Source organism: Melozone crissalis, unplaced genomic scaffold, assembly GCF_028551555.1.
Source record: "Melozone crissalis strain CALT ecotype California unplaced genomic scaffold, PUWL_Pcris_2 ptg000006l_1, whole genome shotgun sequence".
Classification (NCBI taxonomy): domain Eukaryota; kingdom Metazoa; phylum Chordata; class Aves; order Passeriformes; family Passerellidae; genus Melozone; species Melozone crissalis.
This window is the reverse complement of record NW_026535784.1, coordinates 25,677,756-25,692,454: the sequence shown is the minus strand read 5'-3', so window position 1 is coordinate 25,692,454 and position 14,699 is coordinate 25,677,756. Positions and strand designations below refer to the sequence as shown.

Sequence of the window (14,699 nt, the reverse complement as noted above, 5' to 3'; positions counted from 1 at the left end):
TAAATCCTAAATGCTGTATTTCAGATTGTTCAACTCTTTTTCTCTGTTCAACTCTTTTTCTCTAACTTACTAAAAAATTTCTGTCTTTGGAAATTGTTTTGACTGGAGTTGCATTGTAGCTGTACTTTCTTCCAGATACTACTAGTAGTAGTCATTAACTGGAATGCTATCAAGCCCATCTGTACATGTAGAAAAGATTTCATAGCTGAACATTCCTCATGTTTCACAATGATTTGTAAACTGAAGGCATTTTATGTAGATGCAGAATATATGAAGTGATAAAGTGTAATTTTTAAAGTCATTGTTTCCTAAACATAGTTACAGTTTAAAACAAAACAAAACAGGGTTTGATATAGAAAACATATGTAGGAAAAAATTGTCTAGGGACTGCAAAAAAGCAATAGAAGCCAATGGATTTCTATTTTCTACACCGATAGCCTGAAAATCATGGCATAAAGCAAGATCAATGAGAATTTCAAATGAAATGCAATGAATTATAAGCTTTGGCTGGGAATAAATATGGAAAATTGTTCATGACAGATAGAAGAACAAAAAGGACAGTCCTAAAAGCAAAAATCTCAGGGAGAACAAGACAGAGGTGACATGCATGCAAGTGCTCAGAAATTTAGTATTCAACATATGGAGAGAGATTGGAAGAAAAAGGTCACATCTGAACTTTGAGTTTGGATATGGAGTCAATGAAGTCTACAGAGGATTGCAAAGATGGTTCTGGAAAACAGGAAGGAAAAGGACAACTAATGCCCTTTCATTAGGATTTCAATACAAGATTTTTTAAAGTCTGGTCCTCCAAAGGAGCAAAAATAACAGCATTGGAGAGACTGCTGCCATTTGTTGTTGAAGAGCTGGAAAACCAACCTAAAGCTGCTGAACACCCCAGAGAAAAAAAAAATAAAAACAGCAAGAAGAAAAGACAAAATTAACTATGCCTACTTGTATGTATTATATAAACCTTTTGGGCATGCTGGATAACATGCTGTTTTGTTTTACTTACGAGCAACAAAATGTTTCATTATCCCTGTCAGATAATGATCAAGTACAAGAACTGAATCAAATGCATTCCTCTAACAGTTCAATCTAAGATGATCAGAAACCTGGTGGAAGCCAGATGTTGCGAACAAAAGTGAAGACCCTTCTGGAAAGCCTCTTTGTAACAAGGCTTTTTTATGTTGGCATCTAGCTCCATGCACATCCATTTTGCAGATGGTGCAGAGTATCCTTGAGTAGATGTACTGTTCTGCATGGTGGCCAAGAAGAATTCCAAGCTGGAGTTAAAATTTAAGCTGAATAATTAAGTTCAGGGCAAATAAGTCAGGGTACTTATCAACCATATCAATACTTACCAACTGTACTTATCAAATTACACTAACAGCAAAAAACTCATCCTGAAATATTCTGGAAAGACTCTGAAGAGTCCCATTTCTTTTCCAGAAGCAAGAGAAATTAAAGCACTAAAGAACAGCATCATTTTGAGGCTGCCACCTGAATGGCACCCTGTGGACTGGAATCACCTTGCAAGAATGAGAGTTTGCAGCGGGGCCCTTTCTGTCCACCAGGAGCACCAAAATTACTGCAGCTCTAATCACTGGGTGTGGGCTGGGGCCTTTAATCCTGAGAGCAGTCTCTGCTCAAACAGAGAGACTCCAGCCCCAAGCAATCATCCAGGTACCCATGCAGAGAGTAGAACCTTACTTTTATTAACCAACTCAATAATTAGACCTGTGAGAGGAAGGCTGGGTTTAGGATTACAGACTAATGAGCGCCCTACTATAGCTGACATAGTAATCCAATTTTTGCAATTACACTGCATTCCTAATTTGTCAGCTCATATGACTCTTCTTTCCTCAGTACAGGCTCAGAGTTTCTGAATATAGAAGTCACAAAATAATTTTACTTTAGACATGATCATTAGACAGTCATTTATTTGCAGTGCACTAAAAGTCAACATTTTGTGTTTTTATAAAAAAAGTATTTGATCACATACTGCATTTGTACTTCTCAAAAGAATACGTAAAAATGTTCCAACAAAATAAATCCTTAAAATAATACTGTAAATATGTCTTCAGAATAGGTTATTAGCTTAAATGAAACATACTGGAGCTGCCTTGCAATGCTACTATTGAAAATTTCATTTAGTTCACTGGAATACCTGTATAAGAGAGTAGACCAAAAACAACACAAGCAAATCTATGATTTGGAGATTTATTTGCAAGACAAGCAAGTTTCTTGTTTTTGAGTAAAGTAAGCAAATATTCTGTCCAGTCATCACAATGAATGATCAGCAATTCAAATGAGAGAAACAGGTGAAATTTCTGTGAAATTTGAATTTCATCAAGAAATTTTTCTGATAAAAATGGGGTATATGAACACCTATATAAGCAGAAGATCTTAGAAATCCATTCACTGCTTTGGTGATAGTTGTGTCTGCACTAGAAAGACATGCTCAGGCAGCTTTACCCCAGGAAACACTCTGGCAGCAAAGGCCTGCCACTGCAATAGCTTGAGAAAAGGAAAACAAAACACCCACTAGCAATGAAAAAAGCTTGCAATGAAAGGATGCATCACTCTTGTGACAGATGGGACATCCCAGTAGAAAACAAGCACCAATAACAAGCTGACTGCAAATTCTACGCCCACTAGGTTGCTTAAACTTATCTTGTATGCCTCATTTTTTTCCATTCATACTTCTGCATGTCCACATTTGTAAGATTCAGCCACAGCTTTAGGTCATGTTGCAGATAAGAACAGCTGCGAGTGGTATTAACAAGGTACAAGTGCAAGCTTTGCACAAGTGTATAATCGCCTGTAGATTGTCACAAATTATGCATTAGAAATTCTTAGCAGGAATAATTTAAAAAGCAGCACTTCATTTAAAATGATAGTATTCCTAATGCCCCCAAGAATTCTGCAGCATCTCAGAATCCTATTTTTACAGAGTGTATAAATATCAGTTTTGACAGAACGTGTAAAGGGGACCATGAGGGAGAGACCAGAGTCAACAACAACTCTAAAATAAGAGCCTTTCAGAAAAAAACCTGACATCCACACTCAGTGGAAAAATGTAGGGGAAAAAAAAAACCAAAGGAAAACAAAAAACCCAGCAGAAAACAATTTAGCAAGCTAGTGAAAAATTGTTCTTCAATACAGGAGTGGTCATCTTCATGCCATCCTCAGCATAACAGGTATGGATCATCCAAAGAAAAAATGCAAATGCATGATGAGCAAAGCATGTCAAATTCACAGGAACAAAAGTGGATATGTTAGGTAAACACAAAATATTTTTGGAAATTGCCTACAAACGAGACAATTATTGTGCCACAAAAATTAAGAAAATCAAGGCAGTTTCCCACCAATCAACAAAATGTTCATAGTCATTATCAAGCACTGCAGCAGTGGGATGCACTAAAGGGGCAAGAGGAATCAGAACAGCTGCAAAAAACAACAGTATGTACACAAACTTGTAAGTGAAAACAAAATGCCCAATTATCTGCCAAAAAATTTTTCAAAAACTCTTGCTGCAAGAGTAAGAAAATCAGACTGCATTTTGAGCTCTACATTAGATATTTAATATATGCTAAGACATAAATTGCTGTTTTCTCCATACTTACCAGTATACAGAGGAGATGAAAAGCTCTTTTACTGAGCTTGACGAGGATTACTTTGTTAACTCTGTAGTCCTGAAAGTTTGCATCCAGAACAGTTAGAATGAGCTTGTCCAATGAAGATTATGTGTACATGACACTCATGAATACAAAAATTCCCATGGGAAGCTGTCTTAACAACCATGAATTAAAAAAAAAAAAACAAAATTCTTTTAATTTATCCTAAGAATTAAAGCCACCACCTGTGTCTAGGTGCTGCAAACGTAAAGATTACTGTCCTCCCTCTCCTCAGAAATGCTGAATATTGTTCTCCTGTGTATGAGAGACTAATTTCTGGAGTGTGTATATCCACAAGTAATACACAAAATTATGAGTTACAATGTGCCAGCTGATGCTGCAGTAGGAAAAAAAAAAAGGTTAAACGAAAAGGTCTTTCTACAAAAAACACCCAATTAGAGGAAATGTTTCTGGATGTATGAGTATCTGTAAATTCATAAACCTAAACTACACAAAATTAAGTAACCTTTGGTTTGAATAACTTCTGCAACATGGTAAAAATCAGTAGGATTTACATGTGCTTTAATACAAATGCGGTTTTGTACATACCCAAGACAAGACACAGCCAATGCCATGACAATCCTTAGTGACAGATGTTGGAATGTGTTACCTCATCAGGAACGGAGAATAAGATGGGTTTACAAGCACTGAAGAGATTCTCAACAGTACAGTTCTTCAGACAAGGGGAAAAAAAAAACAACTGAAAAATTAGTGGGCACAGACAGCCAGACTGAGAAATTTCCAAAGGAACATCATACACATATGATATGATTCACAACAGAAACACCCATCTATACATCTTCAGCAGCAAACCCCCAATTTACTCGGATTAATGAATGTAATAAACAAGTTCCTAGAAAGTAGAAAAGGACAAATATATCAAGAATATACTTGTGTGATCTGACCAGACAACTCTAGTACAAGTAAAACTGTCTTATGTCCTAAGTAACAATTCCCATTTGTAACCCTGCAAAGTAGCAACCATTGGTGGTCTCTTGTGTTTTCTTTACTCCCAAGTGTGTTCTTGAAGCATCAATTTCCAGACATAATAGCTTGCATACCTACTGTACATGATATTGTAAGTGGCTTCCTACAATGCACGCCCCTCAGGACATATAGGTCAGGCACTCATGACTCAGTCACTTACCTGTATTCAACTTTATTACAACACTATCAGTGATACAACAAAAATCCTATTCCAGCTCCAGAGTTATGGAAGGCTTCTCTGCTTACCAGACATAGGGTTTAGGGCTATGAGCAGTACACCAGCCTTCTTACTCACTGGGCAAGTATTGCAGAGACAAAAAGTGAAGCAAGACAGGACCTTGGCAGGAGATTTGCTATTGATTTCAGTAAAACCAGGATTTCACTTTTAGGGAAGTTATTTCCAGAGATCAGGCATACTTCTGGAGATGGTGCTTCCCTGCAAAGGGGAAAGCTGGTTTTGTAGAAACCACACTCTGTTAGTCTATCAACCTTCCTTTGACTAGCAAAGCAACAGCCAAGAGGTGATACTTTCATTCTCATTACAGGAACAGCAATGCTGTGTAATATTAGTACAAAGGCAAAAGCATATAAACTGACAGAAAACACCCAATGGCAATGGGAATCATAGAATGGGTTGGGTTGAAAGGGACCTTAAAGATCATTTAGTTCCACCCCCCTGCTAAGGGCAGGGACACTTTCCACTACACCAGGCTGCTCAAAGCATCACTGAACCTGGCCTTGAACACTTCATGCAGCATCCAAAACCTCACTAAGCCACCTTCCAATGTATCAACACTTCTTCAGCTGGGGCAAGGTGATTCCAAAAGGATTTCTATGAACACCCACAACACCTGAAAGTTGTATTTGATGACTGAAAAGATCCCATTCAATCCTATGTTCAGAGTGAGAGCTAATTCAGTGACAGATTCAGGGAAGGTTCAGAGATGTAATATGGAGTAATGGTAATGTGGGGAAGAACCTAGGTTTTGAAAAGTAGATTAATATTATGTGAACCTGCATGTTAGTTGATGCACATTGCAATACTCAAATTACAGAAGGCAGACCTCAACATTACACTGTCAGAGATAATCTGAGAGACATCTTTAATGTAAATAATTACTATAATTAAGATTGTGTATTTTACATTAATATGCCTTAACTTTAAATAAAGAACATGAATTCTTCATCCAAAATAAAAGAAAAATGCAACTGAAGCAAATGATTCATTTGCATTTATGCAAACTTTGATTCTTCATAGTATGCAATTCCCATATTTTCAAAGTACTCCTAATAAAAATGTCACACCCTAGCTGTACTAGACTCCTTAACCTGTGAAAATGAAAAATGTCTCCCAAATACAGACAGGGAGATGAAGACATCCTTAAAAATCAAGTTAAACTAAGGAGTAGAAAACAGTTTATCAGTCATTCTAGAAAACAAACATAAAATGAAACCTGTAGTCACTACTGGGGAAAAAGAATACTCTTTTTTTTCCCAGAATGCAAAGACTTGGTGGAACTTCTGCACGGTGTGACTGGATATCAATTTTCAAAGCTGATCCCAGTACTCATGCCCATTCACCACTTTGGTTCATCTCCACAGAGCTGTCCACTTTGCCTGGCTGAGTAACAAAGTTCTGGCAGCTGCACCAGAACCTCAAAAGGCTTTTACTTGGTGCAGCTGAAACAGCAGATGAAAAAAGAAGTCACATTGACCTCAAAACCAAGCATAGAGCTGACCTCTGTCAGCACAGGGGCAAACCACCTCTGCTTGGTGACCTCTCCCTGAATACAAATCAATTTTGCTAACTTTGCATCTGCAACCAAAGCCAAACCCCAAACAAACAAACAACCCCATGTGATATGACATAAACAGACCTTATACTTTAGCACCATGTGCAGAATACCATGTACACATCATGCTGAATGGGATTTCTGTAGGCCTAAATGAAAAAAGTACACATCCAGTCCAACTTTCACAACAAAGGTAACTGAACAGCCAGTTAAGGGGCTAACTGAAAATATAATTAATCTGAAAACATCCATAAACCTTTCCAGCTGCTTAGTCTGTGTTTAGAGAATTTCAGTGCTTGGTCATGCATATAAGTGTCTAAAATTGGCTGGTTCTATTGTCTCTCATTTTAGAGAACAGGGGTTCTCAGGTAGGATAGAGAGTCCATATGAAGCATTGAAGGACTTTAGTGGAATTCTTGCAATGGAAAAGATGAGTCTTCCACCCCCAAGAAAACCCAACCCACCATCCTGCCCAAACCCAAACAAATTCAAGTTCCCAACTCAAGTACAGGATTCTCTCATATAATCAAGACCTGAATTTTTATGAAGACCAGTAGTTTGACACCTATTCTTCAAAAAGCATATCTAACTATACAACCTGGTACTGTATTAGGAAATTCATAAAATTAAAAGAATGAGCTGAAAAATTTTACTTCTGGTGTTAAGTGTTTCTTCAAGGAAGGGAAGTCTGTCTCCTCATTAACCTATAGAACATGAAACTTTTTACACATGCTGGTCAGTGACTACCACAAAGCTACAGAAGTTACTATCTAAATGTTGTAAAGAGCTTTGCTGATTACTTTCAGTTGCTGTTCTACTTGAAACCTTGATTATCCCACCCGTCTACCTGTGACTTTAGGAGGGCTAGATTTGGAAAGAACTTTGGATCTTTTAGTAGCAGCATTTGTATTATAGTCCCAAGCTTTACTTAACTACACACATTAAATACACGTTCATTTGTTCATTCAATAAGCAAACATTTTCTGCGTTGTTAGCAATATGTTTTCTGTTATCTTGAGGAAATCTTAGTAACACCTGTCCTCCTGAAACAGAGGTCTGTAATTGTTTCTCAGGAGTGGAAACATGGTATTTAAGACAGCTCAGAGATGTGACTGGAAGAGAAAAACTGCCAGCAGCAAAGGGAACAAGTTCGTATTGACATAGCAAAACTAAACTGTGATGCCTAGCATTGCATTGACGCCACAAAGTTTTTACTGCCCTAGGAAAGCAAGCCTGACCTGAGAAACAGAATGGACATTGCCATCCCAGCACTGGATGCCTTCTCTTGGCAGCATTTTCTGTCACTAACCTAGACTTGCTGATGTCTGACCGCTGGAAAGACACGAAGTATCTGTGTTATGAAAGAAGTTGGACAGCATGAAAAGAAATAGGAAAGAGAGAAGAGCAGAAGCAAATTGGATATTGCTAGTGAAAAAACTAAAGATAAAAAAACTTTATGAGAAAAGGAAAAACTCCTCAAAAATAACCTAAAAGAGACAGCAAAGAGTAGAGCATATGAGTATCGTTGCCCACTGGCAGCAGCTACACTAGAAAAAGCAATGTCTCTAAAAACTTCAAAATGCAGAATCTTGCAAAAAGAATAAATACCTCAGCTTGACAGACACGTTAGTAAGAATAAATTATTAATTATTTGGAATACTCACCTCTACCTTTAGGTCACTAACAGCACAGTATCATTTAAACAAGCCTTTGAAGTAAATTTTTGATTCAGTAAATTATTCAATCAAAACCAGTCTGAGGAACAACTTTATTGAAACTGTGTTTTTATGCTCACTTCTGTTCAACAATTGGCAAAATTCAGCATCTCCTCTAGACATTTTCCCCTTCTCCCAACCAGCTTACCATTTTTAATACTGGAAGTTATTAATTTCTGAAATAATGTTCATTGCCATCAATATCTCAGTTTTTATCAGAACCCTGAATTTTTGCTATAACTTCATCTTCTAAGTTCTCTTCCTTGTGTCAAGGATTTGTTGGGCTACCCACAGTCTCCCAGGGCACAAAATGAAGTCCAAGGTTCACCTGTGACAAAAAGAAGGATTTCATTAGTTTCAATTCACAAAAGGAGTTTCATTTATTAGGTAAAACAATCTTTACTAAAGCATTTAATATTATAATTTTAAAACTAAAAAACAAAACATCATCAAGAACAACATTTTTCTGAAAAGGCTGATGATATCTCCAATCTGGTTATCAATAGATAGCTCCATCCTTATTTTTAAAATTTTTATTCTAGAAAATGCATTAAGAGAGGAGCACTCTTCAACTAGGTTCTTACACCGCTTGAATCAAAATCCAGGGCCAGTTTGAAAAGCCTCCAAAATTAAATTCTAACTGATAGATTCCCAACCCTAATTCTGCAATGGTTGTAGTATTCAGCAAAGAATGAAAAAAAAAAAATCATAAGTAGCTGTGTTAGCTAGTTCTTTCAAGAGTGACTTCACTGATCTGAAGAGATTTTAGAGAGATTACCCTTACTCAATATTACCCTTGAGTTCATTGTATTCTTTTGAGCACTCAGAGCTGTCTTCACAGAACTCTTGGGATCTAAAGCAGGTGAGGCAGATTGAGCATGCAAACATTGGGGTTTTTTCCCTTTGTCATTGCCACCTCATTCAGAAAAGTAGTTACCACACATAGGTAAGTTTAAGCATGTGTGTAGTCCTAGAGAAATTAACTGCATCTTGTTGCCCAGGGCCCCGGGGGCCTCAGCAATGTCCAACTTCCTCTAAGACTTCTTCACTAGTAACAAAGTTTTAGCAACAAAACATTTGGGCCAAGGACATGGAAAACTAGAAAAAAGTACAAAAATCCAGCTACACCTAGCACAGAACAGAGATTGGTGAGAAGCAGCTTTCTGCCCTGATTTGTAGGTGCTAGTCACCAGCTTGGCACCAGTCCCTGGATCATCCCAGCCCATGCCAAGCGTGAGCAGACAGGACAGGCACACAGGAGGGAGGCTGAGGCTGCTGGGCCTCCCTTCCCACACTGCACTCCACTGGAGGGGGCTGCCAGGGAACCTCTGGACCTCAGCACACCAAACACCCAGAAAAAAAGCAACCCGCCAGGCCAAGAGAGCAGCTTCAAAAGGAAGAGCAAGAAGAGCAAGAGGTGTAATACCATTCAAGAAAACTTTCTTCACTGACTTTAAGAATGGTCCAGTCCTGCAGTCACTGAACACCCAAATCTACCTGTCACCAAAAGAACAGGTGTGTGTTGACATCTTAATGTCACTAGCAGAAAACTAATCTTCATGGTCAAAGGCTTAGAACTGCTCCCTCACCTTGTTCTTGATGCATTGTTTTTCTTGGTGTGGGTAACAACAAAGGCATAAGGATATCAGCAATCAACAAATTTGTCTGTAGTATTACATAGATCACTTAAATGATCTTCTCAGTTTTCTGAGATGCTCTGATTTGATGTTGATAGTTTCAAGTAAAAATTCCACTCGTTAAAAGTACGAACAGTTCTTAATACACCTTCCCTAAGGCTAGTTATTGCATCTTCCCAGGGTGGATCTGTTGAATGACCTTATTTCTGATCTATGAATATTTATAAGGGTAAATGAGACAAGGATTTACACAAAACTTCTTTTTAAAATGATCTGTTCTCATTCTTTTTGAAAATTGGCTATTAAAGAAGGCACATCAGTTTAAAGTTCAAGCTGCATGAATACGCTACCAAGATATGATCATTAAAATCCTTATGCCTTGAATGTTTCCCTTGAACTTTGTTTCAAAGTTAAAAGATTACAGATATCATAAACCAAATTCAGTCTTTGTGTAGGTCAGCTTTAAATTGCAGCTGTTCCCATCAGGACTGAATTGGTGTCAGGCACCTCTTGGATTACAAGCCACCATAAAAGAAATAACAGACCAGAACTATGAAACTTATTACAAGTCAAGTACATTAAATAAAAGAGGATCCTACCAGTTGCATCATCAGCTTCTGTGTCTAGAAGAGCATCTATTGAAGCCATGCTTGTGCCTATGAAGGAGTCTGTAGTATCAGACACTCCTCGCTTGCTGAGACAAACTTCTTTGAGTTACTGACTTCTCTGCTTTGATCAGTGTCTTTTACTAACCTTCTGACTGTCAGGAAGGTTACACCACTTGTTGAGAAGGTTTTTCTAGGCCTTCCTACTATTCCCCAATGCACTTTTTAAATTGTAAGTCCACAGGTTCAATTTGTAGTATCTTCCAATACATATACATATAATACAGAGTAGGACAGAGATGAAAGATGCTTTCCCCCACCAAATCCACCTTTTTGTGAAAGGGTTAAATACTCTTTATTTCTGTTAGTCCTCTCTTGCAAAGAGGGAAGAAAATCTTCAGTGAGATACATTTTCTTCAGGAGGTATCTTCTGTTCCTCCCTGACCTTTTTCCAGTGGAATTTTCATCCTGTGTCCTTTTTCCTCAATAAATGTGCCAGCAAGACTTAATTAATAAAAGTTGTTGCAAAAGTAGAAGTTTCTTTCTTATTACATTTCTGTAAAAAGTTGTAACTGCCTTTGGCATTTCCAAGTTACAAAATAGTTGTATGGATAAATCAGATTATTTTCAATGTAATCTCTTCCTGAATAATCTGAATTAGGAAAAACAAGACTTGGGAGACTTTAGTCTTCAAACTTACCAATATTAGGCCAGGGTCTTCTAAATACTTACTTCCTGTTACAAATTTATTTGCCTGACTAAGTCCTAATTGAAGGCCCAATTAAATGGTGCTGCTTACATAAATAAAGTTATTCCCAGGCACAGGTTTTTGCAGAGTTACTCAAGAACACTTAAAACACCTTTATAAACTTGTGTTATTTCCAAAGATTCCTTTAATCAATTTACTAACCCCCCCATATTTTAAAGAGAAAAACCCTCAAACTTAAGAGCTTTAAAAACTTGCGCCTATTTTTCTCCTAAATCAAGATTATAAACTATTCACCACATTGTACTGAGTATGTACTTGTTTTAATTAATCCTTAGCTTCAGAGGGTCAAGCAGTATCTAGTTCACGTTCCAGTCTCAAACAATTTATGTTCAGAAGAATGCTCTACTCTCCTAGCTGTTGCCAGTTTATTGCAGCTCTTAACAGTCACTATTGACAGAAAAGGCAAGAACAAGAAATGCAGCAAGAGTGAGCACATGTTGAGATTCAGGAGGGATTACATTATATCTACAGCAGAGATATGCACACACAGAGCCCAAGCATTCAGTTATGTCTCCAGAAAAAGTCACCATGTTTATTTCAGACTTGTCCATATTGCAAACTACCCACAGAAGTGCCAAGCACAGATTAATTAAGGAGGTGGAGAATATCACCCATTCCCCTAGAGTAACCCAAGTAATATGCCTGTCTCAACCCTTTCTCCCTCCATCTAAAAGTCTTCCAAGGAACAAAGATAGTCAAGTGCCCACTTGGACTTATGGAGTTGGAGCCTCCTCTCAATTACAGGCACGTGTTGCCCTGCCAGCTCCAGTGAATGGAATTTCTGCCAATGAAAGCATGAAGATAACAGAGCTTTCAGAATTTACATCAGTGACAACTGTAGAGAGGAAAAAAATTAAAATCTGCTATTCTTCATTTTGATCTTGTGTGTGGCATTCCACTGTGGCTGAATGAAACTGAAGCAGACAACCCACTAGAATTACCTGAATTAACCTCAGAAAAACAAGCATGCCACTGTCTGCCAGAGTCCAGTACTAGATACCTTTCTTACGCTAGCTCAAAGCCCAGGCTCAAGTTCCCCCTCAGATGAATTTTAAGCCATTAACTAATGAACTTAGTGCAGTAGTAATGGAGACCTTGAACAGCCCAGTTGTGAAAAAAATAAAAGCCCAGTTGTGAAAAAAATAAACGCAGCTTCTCAGTTGTCATGGAGTGAAATTCTGCTTTCATTACCAGTACAGCTCTCTTCCCATGCTCCTGTATTTTTTTCAATGAAAGATGCATAGGGTTTGGAGTGCACAGATTTGGTACACGTGCGCAGCAGCTGGTCTGACATGATAAAGCAGAATGAATCTGAAGAAGTTCCTGCCTGTCTGACCAATAATCCATGAACTAAGAGGGATTTACTCAATAGACCAGCACAGATTCTATCCTGTCAAAATTAGAGACTGATTTTTTTTAAAAGTGCCTAAAGCTGTTTTCTGTTAGATGCTTTCCATTCCCCAAAGACCTAGACAGCAAGTAGGAGGCGAACAAAGGTGGGGGGAGGGAACTGTCTGAATCCTGCAATGTTTATAACTTCGCATTCGCTTGATTTGAAGCTCCAACCATAGAATTTGTTACTGAAGACATTTCTGTAACTCAAAGAAAATCAATCAGAAGAATAGCATCCAGCATGCACAGACACACACTGTATGCCAAGGCAGCATCCCCGGTACCGTGTCTCAATCTCATTCTTAAATACGACTTACTTGCCATCCTCTTTTGCTAGGTGGGAACTGCCGAGAGCTAAAAATAGCGCCAGGATTCAGTGGCGGGAGCTAAAAATACCCTTTCCCGCTCGATTACCGACTCGGTAGGGAAGACGGAGCTCTTGGCATCTGCCACAGCCTGTAGCCGCCAGCTGGGGATGCAGACACAGAGCCCAGCCCGGAGTTCCGCGCTCGGGGAAAGTTTCTCCGGCAGACGGAGCGGCCGCGGCGCTGCCCCCGGGCCCAGGGACCCCCACCCGCCCCAGCCCGGGCCGCGCCCCCGGGCCTCCCCGCCGCCCCTTACCCGCGTTCCGCAGCTTCTTGTTGCGGTACACGGACAGGATGACCAAGAGGTTGCCCAGCAGGTCCACCGCGATGGTGAAGATGAGGATGGCGGCCAAAGTGGAGGTCACCCAGGGCTGGCGGCGCGGGGCGCCCTCGGCCGGCGGGTCCCGCGGGAGGACGGAGCTGTTCAGCTCGCTCTCGTTCACTCTCATCCTGCCGCCGAACCTCCCAGCGCACTACCGGGTACCGGCGGGACCCGCCCGCGCTGCCTCGGGCGGGGGCAGCTCAGGTCAGGGCGGGGCGGGGGTCGCGGCGGCGGCCGCCCTGCGCCGCGGGGCTGCCCGCCCTAGGGCGGAGCGGGGCAGGCGGGAGCGGGCGCGCCTCCCATGGCGGCCGGCACTCCGGCAGGAAGTTTCCCCGAAGTGTGCATGTGCCGCGGCGGGACACTTTTATAGCCCGCCCGCGCCGCCGCCCCGCCCGCCGCCACCGCTGCCGCCAGGTGACACCGAGCCGCCCCCGCGCCGGCACGTGCGCGGCCGGGGCTCCAGCTGCTGCCGCGCGGCGCCACAGCGCCCCCCCGCGGCCGCCGCGCCGCCCCATTCACGGCGCGCTGCGCTTCCCCATTCATGCTCCCGGCCGCTCCATTCAGCGCCGGCCGCTCCATTCACCGGCGGAGGCGCGGCAGGGATCGACGGGGCTTGCTGTCTGCGGTTGGGTGGTTTGCGGCGCTCGGCGCTATTTTTAGCCCTCCTGGTTAACGCCGGCTCTTAATTAGGCGCCCGCCGAACTCCCCTCCCCTCCTCCCCCTCCTTGATTTAACATCGCACCCGCACGGTAACGTGAGCCCGGCGAGAAACCTCCCATCGGGGAGCGGGTCGGGGCTGCTATAAAAAGCTCCTCGCGAAGGAGACTGGCTGGCTGAGCAGGGGGGGCGTCTGAGGACCCGCGTCCCGGGAGCACCACGTGCTGCCGCAGCGAGGGGGCGGCGGGGGGGACACGCAGCGCCTCGGCTGGCCCCCCGCCTTCCTCCCCCGCAGCCTTTCTTCCTCCCCCGCACCCGGGGCAGCGGGGGCGGTCTGCACAGGGAAGACGGAGAGAAAGGTAGCGGGGATGCCCCGTGCCACCCCTGCGAGCCCGGTGAAGTCTGGATCGCCTGTTCCCCAAAAGCAGCGTTTGCTTCAAAGAAAGGAGGGAACAGGGAGCCATTGCCCAGCTGTGAGGAGGACCCAGTTGACTGAATAGGGTATCCCTTCACCCTCTCGTGCGGTGGGCGCGCTGGCAAATAAACTAAATTAATTAAAAAAAAAAAAAAAAGCACTTTCTTCTGACTGAATCTTCTCGCTTGTATGGCACAGAGCTGTTGAAAATCTCCGAGCAAACTGGGCGTGGGAATCACTCTCCCATTCAGGACAGCGGGCTGCGAGTGCGGGCGGCAGTGCGCGCTGTGCTCCGCGGAGCGCAGGGCTGGGCGCAGCGCTGGCGGCCAGGGCGGCCCCGCGCACCCACCGCCGTCCGGCGCGGA

The 14,699-nt window shown here is 41.8% G+C and overlaps 1 protein-coding gene across 1 annotated transcript in view; it reads right to left on the bottom strand.

Moving 5' to 3' along the window:
* MTNR1A (melatonin receptor 1A) overlaps nt 1–13,394 on the bottom strand; it is a 49,985-nt gene extending 36,591 nt beyond the window's left edge. The window contains exon 1 of the mRNA XM_054295488.1: nt 13,197–13,394. Within this exon, the coding sequence (XP_054151463.1) occupies nt 13,197–13,389 (193 nt within the window). The 5' untranslated portion in view covers nt 13,390–13,394. The remainder of the gene's footprint in view (nt 1–13,196) is intronic.
* Nucleotides 13,395–14,699: the final 1,305 nt, after the last annotated feature.